The sequence below is a fragment of the Saccostrea cucullata genome, unplaced genomic scaffold, assembly GCF_032062105.1.
Source record: "Saccostrea cucullata isolate Sc308-1 unplaced genomic scaffold, CSIRO_AGI_Scuc_v1 ctg7, whole genome shotgun sequence".
Taxonomy (NCBI): Eukaryota; Metazoa; Mollusca; class Bivalvia; order Ostreida; family Ostreidae; genus Saccostrea; species Saccostrea cuccullata.
The window spans coordinates 399,943-426,074 of NW_026935080.1; the positions used below are offsets into that span (position 1 = coordinate 399,943).

Below are 26,132 nucleotides of genomic sequence, written 5' to 3' on the forward strand. Positions count from 1 at the left end.
ATGTTCAACTTACCACAAGTCCTTCAAATGTTAATTTGGATAAACTGGTGCTGTTAAGATTGAGTTTTCTGAGATTCTTTAAAGCTGAAATAAAAATTTAAACATTGTTAAGTACTGAAGGATATTCCAATATGTCATACTGTAAAATCACACATTTTCTAGAGGTCAAATTTTCGAGGTTTGGGTAAAAAATATTGGTTTGAGGGATTTGATTTTCTGGTTAGAAAATGTTGAGTAGTAATGAACATGAAAATTTACATTTCACACTGGTCATAAATTCATGGGTGTCTCAATACCTTGAAAACAATGAAATTGTGAAATTACCCCCCCCCCCCCAAAAAAAAAAAGAGTGATTTCACAGTATTTAGTATTGAAAGCTGGTCACCCCTTGAGATAAATGGGAAATGATCTTAATGCTGAACTTGACCTTGCATCTATTCACAAAACAGACATGATTTGATGTTAATCCCCAATCTCTACCCAGAGTTATAGTTTGCTTTGCTACATTACCTCTGTCAACGTCTAAATGACAAGATTTTTGGCAAACCTTACTTTTACATATTGCATCATAAATTATATATGTAAAACTTCTATACTCTTGCTTAACATGTTAAATGTAAGTTTATTTATGAGAATTAGAATCAGATACCACTTATTAACAATATCTCATAAGAGATTATTTCTCGGCAGGATATTAAGAACGTGGAAAATTTAAAACGCATTGCTGTTAAATATCAACATGGTTTAGTTTTTATACACAAACAACTTGCAGCATTGACACATGTATAGAAATGTACAGGCATTAATCTTCTTGTGGGCCATTTTAAACAACATTTGAAAAATAAATCACGTTCCTCTGCTTTCGTACTACTTTTTAGACGTTGACAGAGGTATAAGTGGAACAATAACTCTGGATAGAGATTGGTTAACCCCCTTCAATTCCATCCCACTCCCTAACCACAACTTTGATTGAGTGTTAATTACAATCTTCAGTTGGATTACTATATCACAATATGTTACATGTAAATTGTTGCTCACTTGATAAGCATGTCAATCCTTTGTCTGTTACAGGTGTTTCACAAAGATTAAGAACTTGTAGTTTCTGTAGATATTCCGATATTAACTGAAGTCCATTGTCTCCAAACTACAAAATCCAATATACATGTATTACAACTAATAGTTCCAATTTCAAAATAGACAAAAGCCAAATCTAACACGTTATTTTATTATCGAATTTGCTAGATGTGAGGATCCTTACTTGTGTGGACCAGAGGTTAAGGTAGCGAAGTGATGGCAGTTTGATTAGGTCGTTAGCACACGCGCTGGTGACGTGTGTGAAGGCTAGACTGAGACACTCCAGATTCCCGAAGGACCCTGAACTCAGCATCTTAGCTAGGTCCGAGTCCGTGGACTTGGAGGGCAGGGTCAGTTTCTTGGGTCCTCCCTTTTGTTGCTGCAAAAAAATATTCACTTTGTTCAAATCTGCCTTGATAGGTAAAGAAAGTCAATCTTCCCATCTGCACAGCATACAAATAATTGTATAAAAAGTTCTTACAAAGTGATTATTAATATTATCTAACTACATGTACTGTACAGGTGGAAAATCAGATGTGGAAATTTGATGTACATACGTGACTCAAAATCTTTTCTGTTTTCACAAGTCAACTTTTATATTCTCATTAAACAGCATTGTTAAAAATATGATTAATTCATCGTAGTTTTCAATCCCCATGTTTCAAAAATATGAAATTGTCAAACTTTGTACCCTTCAATATATACAATGTTAACAGTATCTCTGTTTATGGAGACATTTCCTCTACTTACTAGTTCTCTGAGAGCGATCTGTCTCTCACACAGTTGAGCGTACATGCGTTTGCCTTTACAGGTGCTCTGTAATGTTGTCACCATTTGTAGTTTTAGATCCTCATTTTCTACAACCTCCAGCTCTAACATGGCACAAAGCACCTGTTAACAACAGGAATTCTTCAATAGTTAATTGCAACAAAGAAAGAAGCAATATACCATGTATCAGATTATATTTTAACTGGGAACAAAACTAGAGTTGAAATACTGACACTCAACATTTTAGCAGATTTTCACTGTAAGACTCTCTGCATAATTTCAGTAACTGCATCATTTTTATTTTTGAATGTTGGTGCTTTAATTTTTTGCACCTTTTTTCCTCTATCCATCAAATGACCCACTTTTTTCACCCAATATACAATACATTGTATAATGCCCTGTCGTACATACTGGTACAAGTTAATTAAACTTCACACTACTTAAAAAGACCTTTAAAAGCTTCCTTCTTAAAATATTTTACATACTTATTATACTGAACAAAAACATGGATTTACATTAATGCCCATTAAAATTTTAATTTGACATATAAAAACAAATACTGGATAGAAAGCAATAAAGTTGAATCAATCACCAGTTATTATTCAATGCAGATGCTTTTTAAGAGTTATTTCTCTTAGCTCATGAAACAACTCGTTTTCTAGATTTTATACAGACCTCCATGGCTGCCTCATTCTCTCTCAGGGCCAGCAACATGACTGGACCAATCATTTTATTCAGTTCTGTCAGAAACTTCTTCCTCTTGCAGCAACATCTGATCAGAGTTTTCAACTAAAATGAGAAAATATTCGTTGACATACTGGTACATGTATTACTGTATTAAATATATCATGTACTATCATACAAAATATTCAACGACACAGGAACATGTAATGTAACATAAAACATACCTTCTTACAGACATATTTTATTTCTCCCAAAAAGTAATTCAAAGAGAGAGTAAAACAGAACTACGAAATTATGTACAGTACAAGCCGTTTATTATAACACCGGTTTTATATCATACTCCGTTTTTTATCATAGATATTTAAAACACAAAACCATTTCTTAATAATTCAATGTTAATTTCTAACGTTATTATCATAGGTAAAAGTGTGTACTTCGGTTACTATAATAGAAAATTTTCGTCCGTAATATTTTTTTCACACCTTTTTCACTCTCGAGACAATCAACAAAACAAAAGATAACAGCTGTCAACACCTGTGGTCCATGCACTGTCGCTTATCTATACACAATGGCTTGACTGAGGGGGATTTAGGGGTGTGCAATATTACCGGTATATCGGTATATTGCGGTATTTTCCACCACGATAATATATTGCGATATGAAAATCAGATACCGGTATTTCACGATATTTATAAAAATATATAAAAACTTTAATTATTGTAGAAACTGCTGAAATAATACTTGTAACTTCCTCGGGCTTTTTCAGACTCTTAAAAGAATACTTCGTCGGCTTTCTCTGAGAGAGAGAGAGAGAGAGAGAGAGAGAGAGAGAGCTTGTGATTCAATTAAAATAAATTTTAAATTAATAATTAATGGTAAGACTTTAAAATAAAATTAATATGAAAGAAAATATATAAAACATTTCTACAAGGTGTATACCATGTGGTCTGTGGTTCTCAAAATTTTGCATGGAATCTACACGATGGACATCGCGATGATACATATTACAACGTCAAGTAAATGGTCATCCATGTTTTCACTTGTAGCAGTGTTGCTATAATTTATTTTTTTTAATGACTTTCATGCCATTTTAAACACTGTCATGCTATACCAGGAGCATGTAAATTAAAACAGCTAGCAGATATAGGCCATTTCCTGATCGATGACATAATGTGTAATTAGGTCGGGTTAGACTAAAACACCAAAACGCACGAAAACAGGTCACAATATCTCTCTGGCTTTAATTTTATTCTGTAACATTAATAAAATTATATTCATCTTGTATGTAATGTTTTAATCTTAAATAACATTTTATGCTACTTCACTGAGACAGAACAAAAATAAAATTATACTAAAAAAGATATATTATGTATAATTTTTTTTTCAATTTGAAAATTCTCCAAGAGAGTTTTGTTTTATTATCTAATTAGGTATTGATTAAAAGTAAAGTGTTATTATGTGTGCAATTAATCTTATCACTCCTCCCCCCTTTAAAACTTACAGATAAATTCAAATAGTCTTGTAACTTGACAGCAATTCAAATATTCTGCTCAAATTTATTAATGATAATTAATCAATATTCAAAGTAAAATATTGCAATATATCGCAATATGGTTTTCACTCGCAATACCCAACTCTAGGGGGATTAGTCACACTCCAGCGCACTTACCTGAGCGATGACTCGAAGTTTGTTTATTTCACAAAGTACATTACACAACAACAGGAAACCATTCAATCTTATTTTCTTCTTTTGTTTACGTTGAATTGTACATTGATAATAAATGTGTTTTACCAAAATGTGTTGAATCTAAATTTAGTGTCAATTAACCCAAGCTTTCTTACGCTTGTTGCCTGATCAATGTTCATAATTAATCAAATTTATAAACTGTCCAATTAATTAAGAAGTGTTGTGAAATTAACTTTTTAACCAGCCTGTCCAAGCGGCTTTGATTTACATGCTCATCAGTGTATCAATTAATTTCAATTATACGGCACCATTAAGTGTAAATAAGCGCTTGGGTGCAAAGAAGAAAATAATTGGGCTTGTGTTTGAGATGATTTTTCCCTGACACTTAAGGTCAGACGAGACGTTCCTCAAAATCTGTTTTTTATATCTTCGTAATGTATGGAAAATATTCAAAATTTTAATAAAATTCTGATTTCTAAACCAGTTTCTAAAAGTTTTTAAAAAATCCAAACACTTAAACATTTGAAATTGGAAAATTATTTTTCATCCCCAAAGGATTATATAAGAAAAACTACCCCTGGTATCTTGCAGAAATGCCTGGTAAGATACCTCAATTTTTTGTGAGTAAACATGTTTAAGTAGCAATACTTCAATGACAAACTCCTAGAAAAAATTATCTATTATTGAGGAACGTCTCGTCTGTCCTTAATAGCTTGAATATTACTTCCAGGTTGAAAAAAAAAAAATGAGAAAGAATATAATTAATTAAACAAACAATTTTAATGCATGTGCTGTTATGTTGTAACATTATTTTGATACCGTAAATATTATGTAATTGGTAAGCAAGTTGTGTCATGCTGAAATGTTGAACTTACATCTTTGTATCTGAATGTTTTTTCGTTTGTACTTTTTTTTATATACTATTTATTTACTTTTTATAGACATTTTCTCTTTTAGTTGTGTTTTATTAAATATGCAATGGAAAAAAACCCAACGAATTATTGATAGATTGAATTGATCATAGAAATAAAAAACGAAAGTAGATCAAAATGAAAGTGAACAAGATGGATGCCAAGACATCTAGAAGATTGAGTTCGGAGATTATTAAGCTTTAGGAAAGTGAATTTATTTATACAAAATGTTGAAACAGTAAGTAAAAAATGTAAAATGATATGTTAGCTACCTTGTATTTCAAAATAAACCTAAAAATATGAAATTACATACTATAACACTTATATAAATATAGTGTAAAAACGGCAGGCATCTTATTTATTAAGTCATGTTCATGTCAGACCTCGGAGATGAATTTCAGCTGTCTATGGTTATTATCATAGTCGGTTATTATAAAGTTTTGGCCTGAAAAATAATCTATGATAATAAACGGCTTGTACTGTATCACATTTCTGTTTGCCTTCATTACAAGTAAATAAGAGATTGAAAACTCCATTCTCCATTTATTCGTATACAATACCATGATGCCCCAGAGTTCGCCCTCGTCATCACAGCCTATCGTCCCCGGTAGATACAGGTGGAACCAGCCTTCCTTCCCCTCACGGATCCCCAGGATTGTTTGATGGACGTCACACTTCTCATCTGAGGCTATGTTCTTCAGCACATTCTTCATTTTGCTTTAAGAGATGAAAAGTGATTTAGAATTTTATCTTAAACTCGAAAAGCACTCGCACATATGCATGTATCATTTTCACATCACAAAATTTAAAGTAATACTTACGATGTAAATAATTCATGTGCTAGGGCACTGTAAAAGAAATATTTTGAAATGTTTGTTAATAGTCATCAATAGTAAATGGTTATGCCTCACTGGGTAATCATTTTTAAGTTGACCAATTACATTCTTGTGTTTAACGTAACTTTCAAAGACTGGATAACTCATTTTTCTAAATAAATTCTCACAGACTACATGGTCTATAAATATCATAGGACACACTTAATATCATAAGAAAACAGCATTCAGCAAAACTCGGTTATAACGAAGTCACTGGGACCTATGAAATTACTTCGCTATATCCGTAATTCGTTATGACCATATAAGAAATTCATTAAATTTATATAGCTGGGGATTCCAAGATGACTTTGCTATATCCGTAAATTCGAAATATCCATGTTCGTACTAAACTAGTTTTACTGTATTTATTTTGAAACAAATTAGAAGCAAAGTGCTTACTCGCAAAATTTGTAACACAAAATATCATTGTTACAGCAAACTCTTAAGCTAGCTTACATACAAATAAGTTTGATAAGTTGATAAAGCTCTTACTCATTTGGAAATGGAATTGGTTGTAGAAGACTCCCTAGTACTAATCGCCAGTCTGAGAATGTGGACCTATATCAAAATAAGCAAGGGAATTTTATCACACTTGCTTAAATGCAAGGTTTTAATTCCATGATTCTCAATTTTTATGATAATTAATGAAAGGAAAATGTCAGCCTGTTAATTCGTAGTTGTAAAACAAAAAAAAATGTTTGTTTGCTTTGCATTATAATCTTACATGGTGTCCAACATTCCAATATAGCAACAGAGTTTATTTTCCCACTCCTGCACATCCAACACTACGTTGGTGTTATCCAGCATGGCACTGTAAAATAAAACATAAATTTAAGTAAACCACATCTATTTAGCAGTAAAAAAAGAAATCCAAGTTTTATTTATCTCCCTTGGCAACTGTCATGGAAACAAAAGCAGACATGAACTGTATGCATAAATGTTATAACTGTGATCAGATGTCAGATCAAGAATAAAAAGATTCCAATAATGACTGCTCAAAAATATGCATGGAATCTGAATACACAAGATACGTACTTGTTATGTTAAAGTTTAAAGTGTCAAATAGTCTGATATATTTGTTATACTTCAATTCTATGATACATTAGATTCCACTGTATCAGATTCTTGAACATTTTAGTAATTTCTTTCACAATTCTGATCAAGAATAATTCACTTCAGTATTAATTAACAATAGTCAAAGTATGCATAGATAATAAAATACAATCCTAGACAAGATTCTGGTGTCTCACTTACTTTTTCTTCTCCTCAAAACAGGAGTAGATGGCGGCCAGACACACGGCGACCAGGTTAGGGAGAACACGGGGGTGTGGACAGGCACTGGCCGGGCTGTGCATGCTGCAGAAACAAACACAAATATATCAAGCACTGTGTAAAATATAGGTCAAATGTACCTTCATGTACATTAACATGTACCTTTAAACATACAGTACTTTTCATTTCCTCAAAGTTGTTACAATCACTATCTTTTTTTTAGTGATTATTTATGAAATATACATGGAGTACTTCTGAAATAGGATTAGTTTTATCAGTTAAATTTTTACAAACCTTCTGACAAAATTTTGAACCACATCATAGCCGCCATTTTGACAATTTAAAGCCTGAATGTACTCCTGGACAAATCCACGCATTCTGGGGTATTTTCCAAAGTCCTAAAATACAAGCAAATGAAGATGTACTTCATCAAATGCACAGTGTTACTCACGATTACAAAAATTTGCCTTTAAAGAATATCATCAACATATTTTAGCAAATTTGTCTTACAGAAATTATTGATATCTGACAAAGAAACAAAGGACATTGCATCCCTGCACGTTTGGTCAATGCTCTCTTAAAACTCATGTGTAATCCTACTGCATATTTTTTTTTTTACATTTATGATGATGTAGATTATTATTAGAACTACATGTAAACATCCTAAGAGTCATTAATACCAGCAAGTTTAATCAAGCTGGGGGGGCTAGAAATAATTCATTGTTAAAAAAAACTAACATGGAAATGCATTGTCATCAATTCAGGTAATGCAAAAAAAAAAAAATGTTTCTCTACCTTCCACCGAAAACCATTCAATTAACTCACAAATTTTTCTTCACTTATGATATCATACTTAAATTTACCTGCAGTAAAAGATATACTTAAGCATACTTGCCAACCTCCAGCATGTAAAAATCTGGTCATGACCAGATTTGGAAAGTAAAAAATCTGGTCATAACGCGAAACGACATTCATGACATATTTACCATGATTAAATTTTATACATATATATACAAAGTATTTGTGTAATGAGAATTCTTTTATTGAAAAAGGATTTAATTTACTGTGACAAAAAATTCATACATAATTTGATTTAAATTCATGTTAAAAATGAAAATTGAAGGTTTCATATTACAGTATTGTCCTGAAGTAAGTGTGCATTTTTCAAAAAGTCTTTTCAGTTTCTGCTAAATTTTAAAGTATACCAATTTCGAAATTCAGTTTTGAAGTTATTTTTCCTCTCTCTTAATTAATTAACTACTGCAATATGTTTTAAATGTGAAGTTAGGCCAACACTGTTTTCGATCACTTTATTTTATCTAGAATGAAAGTTTTTTTTTCCAAGATTCCTTGATATGTACATACATGTAAATATCGTTTCTCTTTTTCTTGGTTCAATCAGAGACATGTGTTTGGTTCAATTAGTTCCTGTTGGCCCTGATAACGATCTAGTTCTATCGGAAGCCATTTTAATTGACTTCAAACATGGATTTGTCAAAACAACACCCAGTTAATTGTTTACACCTGCACTGATAATTAATCCCTCGGCATTGTTTACGTAACGTTAGATGACTAGATGGGCCAGATCTAAGCTTGGGTTGTAACTGGAAGTTAAAAGTGCAACCTAATTGACGAACCAAATCCGGAAAATCGGGAGATTTCCGGGATATTCGGCAAAAATCGGGTGATAAGCATGACCCGCCGGGTCATAAAAAATAATCGGGTTACAGGTTGAAAAATCAGGTGTGACCCGACGAAATCGGGTGGGTTGGCAACTATGCTTAAGGAATGTTTTTAAGTTCAGTGTGAGTTACTGGTGTGTAAATCACACAGACTTGTCATGTAGGCATGAAGCGTGCTTCGCTTCGAAACTGGAAACAACTGTTACATATTATGTTTCAACTCTTCTAGCTGACAGTTGTTTATGATTTAGGGAAGGTTTTTCCAGTAAATGGTTATCCCTTGTAAAATTCTGATTGCCTTTTGTGTCCAGACAAACTTGATACTTCTTTACATGAGGATTTATTCATATCAGTACAACTTTTCATTCCTTTGCTGTTCTTAACAAGATATATAAACTAACAGATATTTTTCCTACATATTCCTATGTAAAACTTATTTTCTCTTTGTGGAACAAACATCATAGCCCTTGTGGACATGATTTGAACTAACTTGAATCTGTTAATTCCAAATCAATATGACTTATCATGCCTTCGGCTCAGGTGATTCCAGCAAATATGGAGTCATGGCCATGATGAGGCAAATAATTCTTTTGGAAAACAAAACCTACATAACAATTTCACAGATATTTTTTTTTCTCTCACCAATATGTGTATAACAGAATGCTTCCTATACTTACAGTGTTGTGTTTGAGAATCCTCTGCACCACAGGAGTGAACAATTCTATTACAATGCTGGAACGAGGACTGTTTTTACAATGCTGAAAATAAAAGTATCATAATTTTGGAATCCAATGCCAAATGTACAAACACAACAGGCTATTTTTGAAATAGGTTCATTTATTTAGATTTTTTCTGTGTGGTATAATGCATTATATGCTTGATTTAAGAAATAACATTTTAATGGTTTATGACAATAAAATATGACCGAGACAATCCAACCAACCTTGCTGAAAAATTCACAGATCTCTTGGGTCGGATGGTTGTTTTCCAGAAGAGGGGCTAGAGCAACAATGATGTTTTCATGTGCCACTCGCGTAATAAAATCAGCATTCTGCCAATCAAATTTGAAGCATAAAAATCAAATATCAGCATCATAAAATCAGGATTAAAATACTGTATACAGGGAAATTTCCGCCCCTGTTTTATTTTCGCCCCTTTCACCCTCTCCTTGATTGGGTGAATTTAAAACAGGGTGAATTCAAATTACACATCATAATTTCTTAAACAGAACTATGACTGGGTGAATTTAAAACGAGGCAAAATTGTTCAAAAGGCGAAAATAACACGGGGCGAAAATAACCCTGTATACAGTATATCACAGCTTACATAGTTCTCCTTCTCTTCATTAACAAGTTTATCAAAAACAATTTTGCAATATAAGTCAACATGTCCTTATCCAGAATTTGTGATTTCAAAAGGTTGTGTGGAGAAATATGATTTCATGCTTAATTTTAATTAATGAAAGCATCATGACTTCATTTAATTGAAGTATTGACATGTTAAGATTATTTTCCTAGATAGACGAGTAGGATGGAGGTTAAAAACTCGGTGGATTTTCCAGGATTTAGTATACCAGCACTGACAAGAAAGATTAACTTCATGTAGATCTGCAGTCATCTTTTTGCCAAGCAAATACACAAAATTTGTTTGGAAGCTTGTCAAACACTTCAACATTTTTTTAAGTTTCACTTGTTTAGATAAGCACAGCAACTCCAAAGTTACGCATTCTTTTAAATAAATAATAGCCTGAATAGAAACACTTCATGTATAAGCAGTATTAAAACCTAGAGCGTAACATTCTCCTCTGAACAATTTGTTATTTAGGAAGGAAAATATTAAACCGGGATATATTCAGTACTACGAAATGGAAAACTAGGATCATTGTGTTGATAAACTGAGTACAAACAATTCTGTGCTTTATCACTTTAGTTAACAATCTACTTCATGATTAATATAGATTAGGATTTTTATCATGATCTGTTGCCAGCATCTAGAATCATTTTTTTTTATGTCAAATTACTCCTAAACCTCTATGAACTCTCAGCTAACACCTCAATGTGTTAAACCTACAGCTGTCCAATATATGACACAAATCGGCAATAATCTGAACTTAGAACTGATATCAATCAACAGTTGTCCTGTGCTCCAGACAATCTAATTGTTTTATTTGTATTGGTGGTCATTACCCTTTTATCCACAATTCAATCCTGATAATAAAGGCCCCGTCTTTAATAGAAAATCAGAGCTGGACTAATAACTGCACATACTAAAAACAAGCCATTTGTAATTTCCAATACGGGAGCTCTGTAATTTTACAAAAAATTGACATTGTCAATGCATTTAGACCTGACTTGACCAAATGTAGATATAGTTTATTTTAACTCATTATGATATGAAAAATCCCATTCATTATGATATGGAAAATCCCATAATCATAGGCAATATTTGCCCCAAGTACAAACATTTTAAACTTTGAATTTAAAAAAGCAACCTCTTCACTTCACCTTTCTGTAGGAATGACCTCTTCCACATGCATGGCCTTGACTGAAGTTCATTACAAAATCTACTGTACTGCAGAGCAACAACTGAACAAAATATGTCAGACCTAAACTTCTGTGTTCAGAAGTACCCTCCAGCCCCCTCCATTTTTACTTGTTATGGAATTCATGTAAAGGAAATAAGAAATTAGAAAGCTCACTTTGGCCCTATAGGCTTTGGTAATCTAAAAATCGTGGATCTCATCTCAAGAAGCACACAAGTCTATATATACTGCATATAAGCTACCTTTGGCTATGGCTTGATGATGACCCATATCTAAATATCAGATTCAGTTTTGAAAACATGATCTAACACTTCACAACACGACTCGACTCTATCTTTGCTGATTTGTATTCACCACAGACAATACATTATATCAGATTTTATTATTTCCATTTTGTTAATGATACAAAAATTCAATCAAACCCTTTGGGTAAATGATGACTTGTGGTATCGAATTAATTAATTTTCAATCAATTCATGCACTCAGTATTGCTGTATACGAAAAATCCATACCAATGCAAGTCATTGCATAAACCCAGGAATTCTGATGAGTTTGAAAAATGAAAGCAACTAAACCTTTTTGTTTTTCTAATGACTGACAATTATTGATCAATGTTATGAAAAGATGCGATTTAATGATGGGGAAAACTCATTACTGTAATTATCTAATGACTCGATTTAATTGGAGCCGAAATCTAATCATATGCACTGATCTTGAAATAAGAACTGGATTATCTGAAACTACAGTAGCCAGCCATAAACCTCGTCTGAATATCTTGTCATGGGAGGAGAAAGGGGATATTCTACATGCAGTACGACACCTGGGTAATTTTTTACGTGCTGTAGAAGATATACTTTACCTGCTGTAGAAGATCAGACACAAGGTCCAGAGGAAACTGATACACACTGGCATCCTGGATGTTAGTGGTCAAAGAAACGTCTATCATGTTCTGAAAAAGATCAATGAACACAGTTCAAATAGAGTAGCAGGGAACATGATCAACTAACGTGGACACTGAACATGGCCTATAGATACGAAAATTCTTTCTTACATTTGACCTTTGTCCACTGATTTTTAACACAAGTGCATGTGATTGGGCAAATTTAAAGATAGGGTGAAATCAATTGTTAGAAGGGCAAAAATGATCCTCTGTTCATTGTATAATATGTTTTAAAGATGGTCAAAAAGGTCTTGGTTTACCTTGATCTCCTTGACAAGAACTTCAGGTCGCCTTGCATTCTTTAGTAATTTTTCACATTTGTACATATGTTTCTGAAAGAAAAAAAAATTGATGTCCATGTATTATTAATATTTCATACGTCTAGTCAGGATGCATAGATTTAATAGGTTACTTAGATTTTGTACTTAAATCCACTGTGAACTTAATTCAAAGCTCTGTTACGATGAGTGGAATTAAGAAAAGTGCAATATCTCTTTAATCTCTGCCTTTATTTATAGATGTACATCAAATTAGCAAGTTTGAATTTTTTCATAATTCATCTCATTAGTACAAGTCTGTTACTTTAAAGCCTATTTAAAAGTTTACGCTGCCATTAACCAGGAAGCCTTCTGACATTCATTATTAATGCTAACCTCCCCCTCCTTTCTCTCTCTCTCTCTCTCTCTCTCTCTCTCTCTCGGGTTTTATGTTTTGTACTGACATATCACCAAATTCACATCACAACTTCTGTATCTTATTATATCCACTAGGGGGTGTCCTATCCTGCCCTTTTGACAGAGGGGAGAATTTAGCTGTCAATCATTATTGTAATGAGAGGATAAAGAAGGGGGGTGTTAATACTAGATACAGAATGTAGAAGGCAACTGGGTGAATAATAAATGTGCCCAATGTATTATTGCTTTCAGGACAAAGTTTTAATGAACACAAAAATCAATAACTGAACTGAGAAATGACAAAGTACCTAGGGTTTCAGAATAGCCTTATGATGTGTACAATTAATATTTTTTTTTGTTTTTAATCCCTTTGCAAACCAGTATGGTGTACTGACAAGAAGTGCATGCTCCATAGTTTTATAATTTACTAATGTAACTTAAGAGGTATGAATATAGATATAAAATGTTGAGATGTAAAAGCATGTGTGAGACAGAAATTGATATAAACCTTGCTTGCTGTGTATAGAGCTTCATGGTGATAAGCCAGACAAATGTCTCGTAAATAAAATAAAAATCATATCTAAAAGGACTTTCCTACCGTGCTGTCTAAAATGCATAGGACTGCGGCTTAAGAGGAGTGCGACTGTATGCAGATTGATTACAAATGTAAGCCACCGTGATAGATTTTTGTGCAAAATGGAGCATTTTCCTTCAAGATGTATTACAAATCAATTGTTGAATGCCAGTTTTCACAAGATAAATTGATTCAGTGCAGTTTTATCTTACCAAATAGATGCATTAGAGTAACAATTAATGGCAGGAAACTAGAAAGACTAATGGCCTATTAATTAAGTAGTATTTTTCAAAAATAAACTGGATCTGTCCTCATGGAACTAAAACTCTGTAGGGTAAATAAAGAAAAGGTATATTTTCAAACACACAAACCCCACCCCAAGAGCATTAATTGTTATCTAGATGGAAGTATACCGTATAAGTGGAAATTTTAGTGAGACGCAAATTTAACGATTTATCCTTAAAAATTGGTATTTTATTTTTAGCGAGATGTAATTTTAGCGATTTTAAAAAGCTCACTAAAGAAGCTATTACAAATAAAGCGCAAGTAATTTTTAGCAATATTCAATTTTAGCGATCTTGGCACCCTGGCTAATAATGCCAAAATTAAATCCTCACTAAAAATTCTGCTTTCAGCACTGAGCTCACAAAATAATCACATTATGATGTCATTTTTCTCAAGTCATGCAAGTCTGTTGAAAAATGGCAAAAAATTTAAGCTGTTTTCCAATATTATCCATAGAGACCAAATTGTGATCCAATATGTTGAATAATGTAATAAAGAATTGTTTTTCAAGATTATAACCATTGATTTACTTTTGAATTGTGGGGTTAACTATTTTAATACTCTTTGCCAAAAGTAGTCAAATAAACCCATTTTCTATAAAATTCAAGAACATATTGCAATTTTACAAAACCTGCTTTTCAAAACCTGACTCTTAGAGGAAACTTTTTCATAGGAAATGAAAGCACTAAATCTCTACTTTGTATTGGTAAATGCATTTGAAATGAATAAAGTGAACCTAGCTCTTTTTAGGTCAGAAGCACCATTTCAGGAATATATGCATTAGACTATTCATTCTAAAAATGGATTAAATGTTTGATTTGTTTACATGTATATTGAACTTTTCGTACTCTGGTTTCAATCATTCTCCATTAAATAAAACACTTATGCCCCCCTCACCCACAAATTGGAATTTTTCCACAAATTGGAATTTTTCTAAGTCCAGAAGGGCATAACTCTGTCAAAAATGGTGTGATCATACCCAAAACATACCTTGACCAAGATATTCATCTGACTAATCTGTATACTAAATTCCATTTCAATATATGCAACCTCTCCAAAGAAAATGAACGGAAACTGCAAAAATATGGAATTTTTCTAAGTCCAAGGGGCATAACTCTGTCAATTATGGTGCGATCATACCCAAAACAAAACTTGACCTAGATATACATCTGACTAATCTTTATACTAAATTCCATATCAATATGTGCAACCTCTCCAAAGAAAATGAGCGGAAACTGCAAATAATTGGAATTTTTCTAAGTCCAAGGGGCATAACTCTGTCAATTATAGTGCGATCGTACCCAAAACAGAACTAGACCTAGATATTCATGTGTTATACCTGTATACCAAATTTCATTTCAGTATGTGCAACGGTTATGAAGAAAATGAACGGAAACTAAATGGACCGACAGACCGACCGACAGACAGAAGCAAAGCAATATGCCCTCCCTTCTTCGAAGGGGGGCATAAAAAATATCTGCTGTGGAATCATTACTGTTCGTGTAGGACCACTGTTTGTGGATTTCATTTAACCACGAATTGACATCCCCTGAACGCTTATTTGGTAAACATACTGATTCTTTGAATCTGTCGTAAAAAAAGGTAACCCACAAAATTATGTCCCTCAAACAAGTACGTTAGAACTTAGGTATCTCAAACACTGATATCTCGATCGAATACTATGGATGTGTCGAAGTGATGTGGAAGTCCCAACCACTTATTTTTTTTAGCATTTTACCCTCGACATCTGGAATCTTCGGATATCTCAAAGTTTTCTCTTTGGTCCCATTCAGTTCAAGACAACAAGGGTTGACTGTAATATTTTGCCTGCCCATGAACATTGGCCCCAAATACATTAAAATGATTCCACAGTACCTCGTAATACATGCAATTTCAGTTATATACCACGGTACTTTTAATCCACAAATTGACGCAAATTCTAATCCTATACACCCTGCATAAATGCAGCCGATGTTTACACCTTTGTTTGGAAAATGAGGTGACAGATGACATGTCATTAGCTAATTGGTTAAGGGCGTTATTGCATTGGGACCACATATACTCTAATAAAGCTCTGCTGCAAATTGTCTGTTCAATTATTGCCCTCAAGATAATACAAGTAATTTTGCCAGAAAATTTCATTTGAGTGTATAAAAACTAGCTCCCTGGATTTGAACTGTAAGTCATGATTATGTCAACAAAGATATGGGCTAAAATAAGCAAAATTTTTTTAATCTTATGTTGCAACACTAGTATGCATGCAGGGAAAGACAAAGATCGACTCTCTACTTTGAAAAAAAAAGTGGTACTGTGAGAATTAAGCAAGCTACGGGAAGGAAGTACATCCTTTTTCAGCATATACAGACCGACGTATCTTAGAACCAGGAAGAATTGAATTAAATTACATCGAGGATAAAAAAAAAATGAACCAACACAAAAAAAAACTGAGAAATTAAAATGATTTACTAATTGTTCTACTCAAGTTTGCAAGAAATTTGTCCTAATATTGTAACAAAATGACATGACATCAACTCATCATTCGCTGATTTACATTTGACATCCAGGACATGTGGATAACACATTTTTTCCTCACCCTGCACCTCAATAAATGTTTTTACACAATCATTATATAAATTTATAATATACATTTCCAGCAGCCTCATTCAGCTAATTACCCTGCTTTTTGTGACACTTGGTCAAAACATTAAGCAGAAATATTTCAGGTCCTGTCAAAACAGTCCAGTACATACAGGGGTTACTATACAGCTGTGAGCTACGTACCTTCCAGAGAATTGAATGAAGCCACTGGTCTCGTATGTATGAATTGTGAGCCTGAAAAAAAAAATACACATACGTAAAAAAATCAGGTCTAAAAGAAAAAAACATATGCATAAAAATCAGGTCTAAAAGAAACATGCAATGGTCAAAATGTGGCTGATCTTTCATAAAACTTTCTGTATAAGTTAAAAATTTTTTAGCAATTTTTTTGTATACATTTTGATATGGTCTCGGATGACAGTATGTTTGTGTCACAGAACGTTTGTCAGTATTTCACTATGGAGCAATATAGGCACCATCCAGAATCACACAAATGAGATCTATATACTTATAAATTGAAAGCAAGATCATATTGACAGATATGTGTTTTGACTGCAAGGACTATATTTTAGGCCTTATATCTGTCAACTCAAACATCTTTAAACTATTAAACTAATAAACTATATTGGTTTCAAATACATTTTTAAAAAAATATGATATAACAACTGGTTTTTTTTTACCATTGGCATAAATTATATTGATTTTCTGTTTCAGAGAATGACGTTAGGATGGTGTATTTTACTATGACATATTTTATGTTGTCAATACCTCCTAATAAAGTCACTGAATCCCTTACAATGGGTAAAAATTTTCAGTTGTCATGGAGAAAATAGGTTTATATTTCATTTTTTTTTTCATATTAAAAAAAAATCTTTTCTATAAATAATTGATTTTTAGAACATTGACTTTTGTTCAACAATGCATACAAGAATATTTATCCTTAAAAAAAGTAACAGCTAGCATTCTGCAAGCCCCAAGAGAATGGAAAAATAATTTTAACAATTTAGGATTCAACTTACTGCTTGTCAGCTGTCATAATTAATTGATAAATGGCATGTTTGGGCAAGTGTATTTCACAGAGACAGGAAGTTATGACATTATAGTTACCTACATACATATATATGTATGATTTCACATAACATTACCTGCCTACATGTATGCATTGACAATTCATATTTAGTAATTTGTAAATCATACATTTAACTCATACTGTATTAGTACATCTATACTTTGCATAAATCTGAAATAAAGTTTTGAAAATGACATACAAGTTTCGAGACAAAATTCAATCAAAATTGAAAGTTCTTAATGGCAGACTGATTCTGACCCAGCATTGATAGAATTTTCTGGCCACAGACACTTTTTTACTTGAAGATGGCAATAAAAAAAGAAATTTAAGGATTTATGTGTATTGTAGAGTTCTTGAAACCTTTTTTCTGCTTTCGGCCATTTAGACCAACAACCATCTGGGGCCCGTTTTACAAAAGAACTTACGACTATGACCAAAAGCTTCAGATTATTGTAAAATTTTGCAAAATTAATAGATCTTTTTGAAATTGTTTGTGTAAAAATATCTTACCACATTCCTTTGAAAAAGTTAAAAATAATTTTTGATATAATGTTAATTAAAAAGTTATATGAAGAATTAAATTTGGTCTTAAGTCGTAAGTCCTTTTGTAAAATGGGCCCCTAAACTTTGTCAGTCAACACATATTTCCATCAGTCAAAAAAAATTCCATGACAATTTAAGATAAAAACTGTATTTGAATTTAATGATCATGCCAATTTGATCATCATGTAACAACCAATCTCTCCCCCAGCCCTTCCAATTTTCTTTGAATTCATGTGGGGAGCAATATTCTTCCAAAATTTTTACTTTATTCAATTTAATCATTGGATCTTCCTGCTTAGCCCAATCAAAAACTTTATCGGCCATACAACAGTTTATTGATCAGTTTGACATCTGCGCTCAAAGCCGCTCATTGAAGAAACCATCATGAGGTACAGAAAAGCATTCAACAGATTACGATTTGTGGGTCAAAGGGAATTTGTACGAAATTTAGTCTGATTTTTACAAGTTGCTCTGTCAACATCTACCGGTCATTTGGACTGACACAGAACCTACAGTAATCAGTCCTTAGTTGTTTTTATTTGTCTTGCCGACAGGACCAAAAAATTTCAAGAACATATTGGTATTGTAGCAAATAAAATTTTGGACTAGCATCGAAAAACAATACTTTATATTTACATTTGCTATAATTTTCTTCTAAGCCAAAGTAAGTTTGTGAAATTGATTTGTCAATACCATTTTTGTGTCAACGCACGCGTAGAAATACACATGGAGAAACTTGTGCCTACATGACGTCAGAATGAGCTAAAGCGACGTTAGTAAAAATGCAATGATATAGGACAGTGATAAATTCAAATACTGAGCATATTTTGGGGGCTAACAAATACGTGAAATCTAAATATAAGGAATGTTTTAAAGTTAAGTGAGAATTATTAGTGTGTAAATCACACAGACTTGAAAGCTAGCACGCTTCAAGAAATAGGCCTACTTGACAAGTCTGTGAGATTTACACACTAATAATTCACACTTAACTTTAAAACATTCACAAAAAACTTAAAAACATTCCTCAAATATACGTCACTTGGTAGAGGCTGTTCTTCAGGTCTCTCTATACACTTAAGCAAAATGTTTTAAAGCATTAGAAAATGATATTATGCAAAGGTAAATATTGGGTATATCTATCTTATTTTCAACATAGGGTAGTAATCTTACAGTTTGAAACTTCCCTTTGAGAAATAAGCTTGCTTATGGGGAATGGAATGTTGCTGACTCCCTCATTGATTTAATTAAACTATATTGTCCAGAACACTATTTATTTAGGACAACACCTCCAAAGAGGCTTCTAAAATGGAATCCCAACCATATGTTTCCTACCCAATACTTTAGAATAAATATGTTCATTTTACAGGCGAGCTTTCCAGACCAAGGAAATTCAGGGATTTATCAGTCTATTTTGGGAAACACCATTTTTGGAGAATTAATTATCAACTTTTTGATGAAATTAGGAAATTTGAAATTAAAAGTTGCTGAAATCATGTATTCAGGAGTAATTCATTTAAGAACCCTCTCTACATTGCACACTAAAGAGTTCTGATTCTGGGGTATTTTTTGCAGTTAGAGTAATTCTGTCCTTAGATCTAAATTCAAAAAAAAAAAATAGAAATTGACAGCATATTACACAATTGGTAATCAATTCAAGTATTCTTAACATTTTAAAAGGCCAAGATAAATTAATTGAATATGTTATTTATATGTACTTTCTCCCTGGAAGTAAACAACAGTGATTTCTATTCACTGATACTGTGTAATGTGTTTGATTATTTTTCTTGGGAGTAAATGCCATACCATGTACCTTATATTAAAAATTAATGAAAGAAGCTTAATATTAACACCTTTAGAGAATATATTTTTCTCAATATCCAAAAAAACATTTGCACAGGTGCAGAGAAGGTCCTTAAACACTATGAAGTACACATTTTCTCAAGGTCCCCTTTTAATCTGCATTGAAAATATATTTTTCTATCTGAAATAATGCATACAGTCCTATCATACACTGGTAGATCAATAGGTGGAAATAGCTTAATAAATTTCATATAATTACCAAATATCACCGTTTACAGAAAAGCGCAGGAAATTCGGATTAAAAATTGGCAATGTTTTTGCAATACGTGTTTTTAAACATGCGTTATGACTGTAGCTTTGTTAAATGAGTTAAAATAGATGAAAATTACAGACAATCTGACAATTTTACTTGGTGTTTTTCCAAGATAATTAGTATAAAAGCATTGTTCACCAATTCGGGAAAAAAACTGCCAAATTGGGAAAAACTAAACTCAGTGATTTTCAATTGGGAATGGGTCCAAATTTCGGCCCCTGAGAAGGTACATCATAAATTCCTGTACACGTTTGCATAATGCATGAGATTGATATTGTCTCTGACTTTCTTATTAAACCTTCATATAACGAAGTTTATATTAACACTGACATTACAAATAACAAACCTGTACCTGCATGACCACTCCATGTCATACCCACCTGAATGAGAAGAGAGCCATCTGGTACAGTGATTCTTATACAGAACTTCTGGCCAGCATCCCACCGCGAGATGATGTGCACATCTTCGATGCTGGAGTAAGGAATAGGGTTATCCATCATGCCACAGGCCTACAAACATGACAATAAATAACCAAGTTATTTCAATGAAAATAATGCATAAATAGAGCTATTCTGAAATGATTAGGGCTTTGCAGTTTTCAATGCGTCATTCCCCCAAAATGATTATTAGCAGCATGCATGCTTAGTTCAAACAAATCTAATGATTAAATGCACCTTTGCTTTTAATTTCATTTATTCATTTCTGAATATATATCATGTACTTATGAAAATGGTATTTACTAAATGCAATTCTTAGGAAATAAACCATCTTTAATTTTGTTTCTACATTCATTATATACTGGCAGCAAATATTAAGTAAAACTTTTTCATGATCATAAAACATATTACTAACTTAAAATATCTTCTAATAATGAGGTTATGGAATGCAAAAATGCAAAATGTACTGCAAAAAAATGCAGTAGATTTAAATATTGAATTATTAATACTGGTAACCTTGATCAAAATTGAATATGTAAATTAGTAAATCAATTTAAAACTAAATGCAAAATATTTGATTGCAGCTATTTCCATGGACCTCTAGCACCATGAAATGTGATATAGATCAGAATTATATCAACTTATAAAATCAAACACTGACTTCAGGTTTTGTATTACATCAGAGCACTAAAATCTGGGGAGCAACTTTTTTCTGGCAAGTCCAGAATCAATTCAGTAAATGAGTATTATGCCCAACTCTCCATTTAAAAAAAAAATATTCTAGAAGAAATTGAATTATAATATTCTTTATATAAAGGCAATAGCCTTTCCATTATAGATAAGCCATGGTCACTCAGTAACTAATTAAATTATTCACTAATTGGGTAACTTTTGGATACAAAGAACCCCTATTTATCAACATATACATATATGCTTTATCTTTCTATTTTCATCAGAATTGTGTACATCCTAACCTAAAGAAACAAGTTGAGGAAAGTTTAAAAAGTACACAAAAATTATTGAACTCTATAATGAAACATGCCTTGCTAAATACTTCGTGATGTAAGAATGAAGAAAAAAGATCTAACATGAAGATAAGTTCAATGTAACATAGCTTGTAGACTACAAGATAAATTGAAGCTGTATTTCCAAGAAAGCTGATTACTTCACATTTTGTTTATATAAATAAAATGTTGGAATGTTCCTTGGACATTTTGTTTTTTCTAAATTGTCGAATCTAAATCCAGAAAAAGACCTAGGAAACAGGTCTGATGAATTCTGAATATGTAATTTGGAATATTCCTGATACACACCAACTTTCACACAAAATTTGTAGAGTTCTCACATTTAAAAATAGTGTTTCTGGGCTCAAAGCCAGTGAAATATTGACATTCAGTCTAAATTTATGGATTTATATGTATTCAATATTGGATAAAAATCAAAAATCCCCCAAAATACATGTTCATCATGAAAACTTTAACTTTAAATGAAGAAGGTTTTAGTCAGATATCATAACTAATCAAAATTACATCATGGAGAATATATTCATTTTGTTGACGCACCCTCGTCTAGGGGTGTGTGGTGGCATCCTTTGAATAAAATTGATTTTTTTATCAAGTCAGGAACTGAGAAAGTTAGTTTTCATTTTTAGGTAAGTCTTATTGAGGGACCCTCTAGTTCTGAAAATCAGCAAATTATGCCAGTAATTTATGAATTTACAGAGTATTAATGAATACATTTATTCAAGTCTTCAATATTTTTTCAAATCGGAATGAAAGCATTGTCATGCAATCTAATTGAAATTTGGTCAAGTATATTTAATTAAGATAAAAAAAAATAAATTACAAAACAGACTACACTATTTTCATACATATGAATCAATAATCAATTGTATATTGCTTTTTGGACTAATTCTCTCAAATTTGGTTGTTGTACTAATATTTTATGTAAATATTTTGTACTTTTATGTCACCTTTCTGTAAAAACATTTCTATGACCCTTCTAATGGGTATCTGTTTGAATAAACTTGAATGATTGAATCCCCTTCACTCAGAGTTACCCTGTAACAATAATTAACTATTTTAAGTCTAGTAAAATTGACTTATTTGAATCTAGAGAAGAAGACAAAAATGTGAATAGTTTACATTTGACAATTAAAAGACAAAGGACACAATTCAACCAGATAAGTTGATTTTAGTTTTCGATTTCAAGTGAGCTAAAATGTTAATATATCAATATAAATTCAATATCAATATTGTCACTCTGTGACTCAGTGTTTTCATTTAATTGTTTCATCGATGACAGCTGAAAAAATAGTTTGAATTTTTTTTTTGTATTCCGAGTAAGAACAGTTTCATAGGGGATGGAAATGTTCACTACACTGTGTTTCATCTTTCTACATCTCCACAAACACTCTACTGACCTCAAGCATTACCTCTTTATCGAACATTGACATGTGAGCAATTTGTTTTATGTTTGCAATGCAATGAATTATCAATCAAGAGTGCTGAAATAAATCACAATAAATTTTGACAGTTCTTGGTTGTAATAACAGTTGAGACACAGTCATTATTACATACAATGATAAACTGACATAACACAATATCAATATCTTAAAATATAAAAAAAATAATGGATTTTGCTTTGTTTACATTTACTTACAGTGCATGAGCGGATCTCATTTCTGTCCAAAACAATACGATGACTCTCCCATCGCCGAAGATATTTTGAGTTCATTATTTTACTGACAATAGTTCTGGTGTGATTAAGACGACAAATCTGTATATCCCCTTCATGTATCAGTTTAAAACGGGGTCCCTGGAACGGCCGGGCAGAGGTGGAGGAAAGTTTAAGACTATTTAAGCTTGTTCCACTATCATTCCGTATGAACGGCGCTGGTAAAGGGGGTGTCTCCACAGTCAACTCATCCCCAGAATCCTGCAAATAACCATTAATCTGTTCGTTAGTTATAAATGGATCCGTGGAGCTACTATCTTCACAAACGTCCTCGATCGTCGCCATGTTGCAGTAACGATCGCTCGTCTCTTCACTTTGACGTTTAACGCCAACCTCAGAAAACACTACACCTGTTCTACAATAATTATAAATACACGCCAGTTTGATTCTTTATGCACTTAATCAAACAACAAAGAATTTGGAAACCTATTAATTCCTATTCTTTTGTAAATGGTATTGATGAAAGATAATATCGAGGATTCCATTAAAAATGGCAAACATAGTCACGTGACTTTTTCCAAGGAGCTTCTTCCGGAAGAGTCAGTGACGCGTTGCGACGTCATCATATTCTCCATCAATACACAATATACAGATAAGGACTAGAAAAAATATTATACATGTAATTATAAGATTAAAGTGTATTATACTACAAAGAGAGTTAAAACTTCGATTAATTGTTATGACGGAATCCGCATCTAGAAGCCATTTATACTTTTACATGTTTTAGCTTTTTTTTTTTAATTTCAGTAGGCTTAACGTTACACATTTTTATTTGAAATTTCAAACAATACGAAAGTTTCGAGATAATCTCCCTTGGTGCGCTCTTTCGTTGAGGAGGGGAGTTTTGTTGCCACGTAAACAAACAGGTGGGACAAATATATGATTTTATATATTGGATACATTGAATCATCGATAATATACTGGTTTATCATAACTACATGATTGTCAGGATGCACTCTACATTTCGAGAATAACCAAATTAATTTAAAGACGCCATTTTTTAAAGCAAAAAAATCGTAACAAAAAAGAAAATGGTGGTGGATGTGAGACTTTTCAGACGAGGGAAGAAATTTGGACCTCTAATAAAAACGGTATACATGCAATGATCATTGCACGTAGGCGATCTAAATGACACATTGATTCTTTTCCTTATTATAAGTTCAAAAAACCCACAAACTTTTGTACAATAAAGAAAATTGGTTACTTTTTATTAAGACTACGACGTTTCTTTCGTTTTCAAGTACCTATAATTTAAAAGTAGATTTGTAAATATGCATAGTTGAACTTGATAAAATCATCAAATGCATCACTGCTTAATATCATTATCTTTTAATAACATTTAATAAATTATAAAAGCCATAAATATCGTTCATTTATATATGTACGTTTGTATACAGAAACAACCTGTCCCACCTCCCTGCCGAAATGGATACTTTTTGTGCCTCCATCGTAGGAGAGTTACAATCTCGAAACTGGCGTATTGTTATAAGTTAACAGATGAAAAGTTAAGAACTCAATAAAATGAAAATCGAAATGAATGACATTGTTCACATAAGAATTAATTAAATTATCTGTAGAAGGAAATGAGAAAAAATTATTGTAACAAAACCGGCTACTCAGGTGCTCTATTTACTGAGTAAGCCAGGCCGATATCCAAAAAACAAATCATTACACGATGATAATGATGGAATGTTTCAAAGATAATTAAGCAAAAGTTAAAATGTTCATAGATAATAATTATACAAAATTTTAAGGCATATAATTTCATAAATTTATCTGCAAGTCCGACTAATTTTATGATGGGAGTTCGTGTCGTTCTGTATGCATTGAAAATACATTCACGGGCGCTTGGCGTTTTTAACCTTCTTTTCATAAATAAAATGATATTCCCTACACTATTATAATTATAGTACAGGGGATATTTTTATTTATGGAAAGAAAGGTTAAAAACGTCTTAAGCACCTGAGATTATAAATATGACATGCATTTTTATAAAAATGAGTAAACAGAAAATGTTAACATCTGATAAAGAACGATACTTACATAAATTTACTCTCTTAAATTAAATATTTGGTCATCTGTTAAAACATATATCGCCAACCCCCTAACTACGCCAATACCCTAATACTCCTTCACTTTCGGGAAACTTCACGCTGTTTGTACAGGAATGCGATTATGACGTCATTTTTTTATGCCCCCGTAATTGAAGATTCGGGGGTACATAGTTTTGTCGTGTCTGTCCGTTTGTCTGTCCAGCTGTCTGTTTGCAGGCACGTAGCAACAGGGGGGGGGGGGGGCAGGGGGGCCCCCCCCCACTTTTCCTTTGCCAACAATACTTTTACTATTGAAAATGTTCGCCGAAAGACTGGTCCCCCCCCCCCCCACTTTATACTAAAGTAAAGTAATATGAAGGAAAAATATAGTATTGTAAGCTTATAAAATGGATTTTGAAAGGAATTGGAAGAACTGAAGTTAAAAAATTTGGCCTCTACCCCCCCCCCCCCCCCCCAAGACATAGGATTTTCAAATTTGGACAATTTTCCTTTTTTTTTTCCTTATAAACTTTTTCAGGTAAGAAAAAAAAATTTCTGTGGCTGGCCCCCCCACTTTCAAAATCGATGCTACGTGCCTGTGTTTGTCCAAAAAACTTTAACCTTGCCCATTACTT

At 32.5% G+C, this 26,132-nt stretch overlaps 1 protein-coding gene across 1 annotated transcript in view; it reads right to left on the reverse strand.

Moving 5' to 3' along the window:
• The window catches only part of LOC134241824 (C-Maf-inducing protein-like), a 28,997-nt gene extending 5,022 nt beyond the window's left edge, over window positions 1–23,975 (reverse strand). Inside the window, exons 1-18 of the mRNA XM_062723848.1 lie at window positions 23,390–23,975; window positions 20,672–20,800; window positions 16,750–16,800; window positions 12,696–12,767; window positions 12,355–12,444; window positions 9,897–10,004; window positions 9,631–9,711; window positions 7,566–7,669; window positions 7,254–7,355; window positions 6,724–6,810; window positions 6,492–6,557; window positions 5,946–5,972; window positions 5,685–5,841; window positions 2,518–2,631; window positions 1,825–1,965; window positions 1,259–1,453; window positions 1,039–1,144; window positions 14–84 (exon numbers count right to left, since the gene is read on the reverse strand). Coding sequence (XP_062579832.1) covers window positions 14–84; window positions 1,039–1,144; window positions 1,259–1,453; window positions 1,825–1,965; window positions 2,518–2,631; window positions 5,685–5,841; window positions 5,946–5,972; window positions 6,492–6,557; window positions 6,724–6,810; window positions 7,254–7,355; window positions 7,566–7,669; window positions 9,631–9,711; window positions 9,897–10,004; window positions 12,355–12,444; window positions 12,696–12,767; window positions 16,750–16,800; window positions 20,672–20,800; window positions 23,390–23,749 — 2,061 coding nt within the window. The 5' untranslated portion in view covers window positions 23,750–23,975. The remainder of the gene's footprint in view (window positions 1–13; window positions 85–1,038; window positions 1,145–1,258; window positions 1,454–1,824; window positions 1,966–2,517; window positions 2,632–5,684; window positions 5,842–5,945; window positions 5,973–6,491; window positions 6,558–6,723; window positions 6,811–7,253; window positions 7,356–7,565; window positions 7,670–9,630; window positions 9,712–9,896; window positions 10,005–12,354; window positions 12,445–12,695; window positions 12,768–16,749; window positions 16,801–20,671; window positions 20,801–23,389) is intronic.
• Between the last annotated feature and the right edge of the window lie 2,157 nt (window positions 23,976–26,132).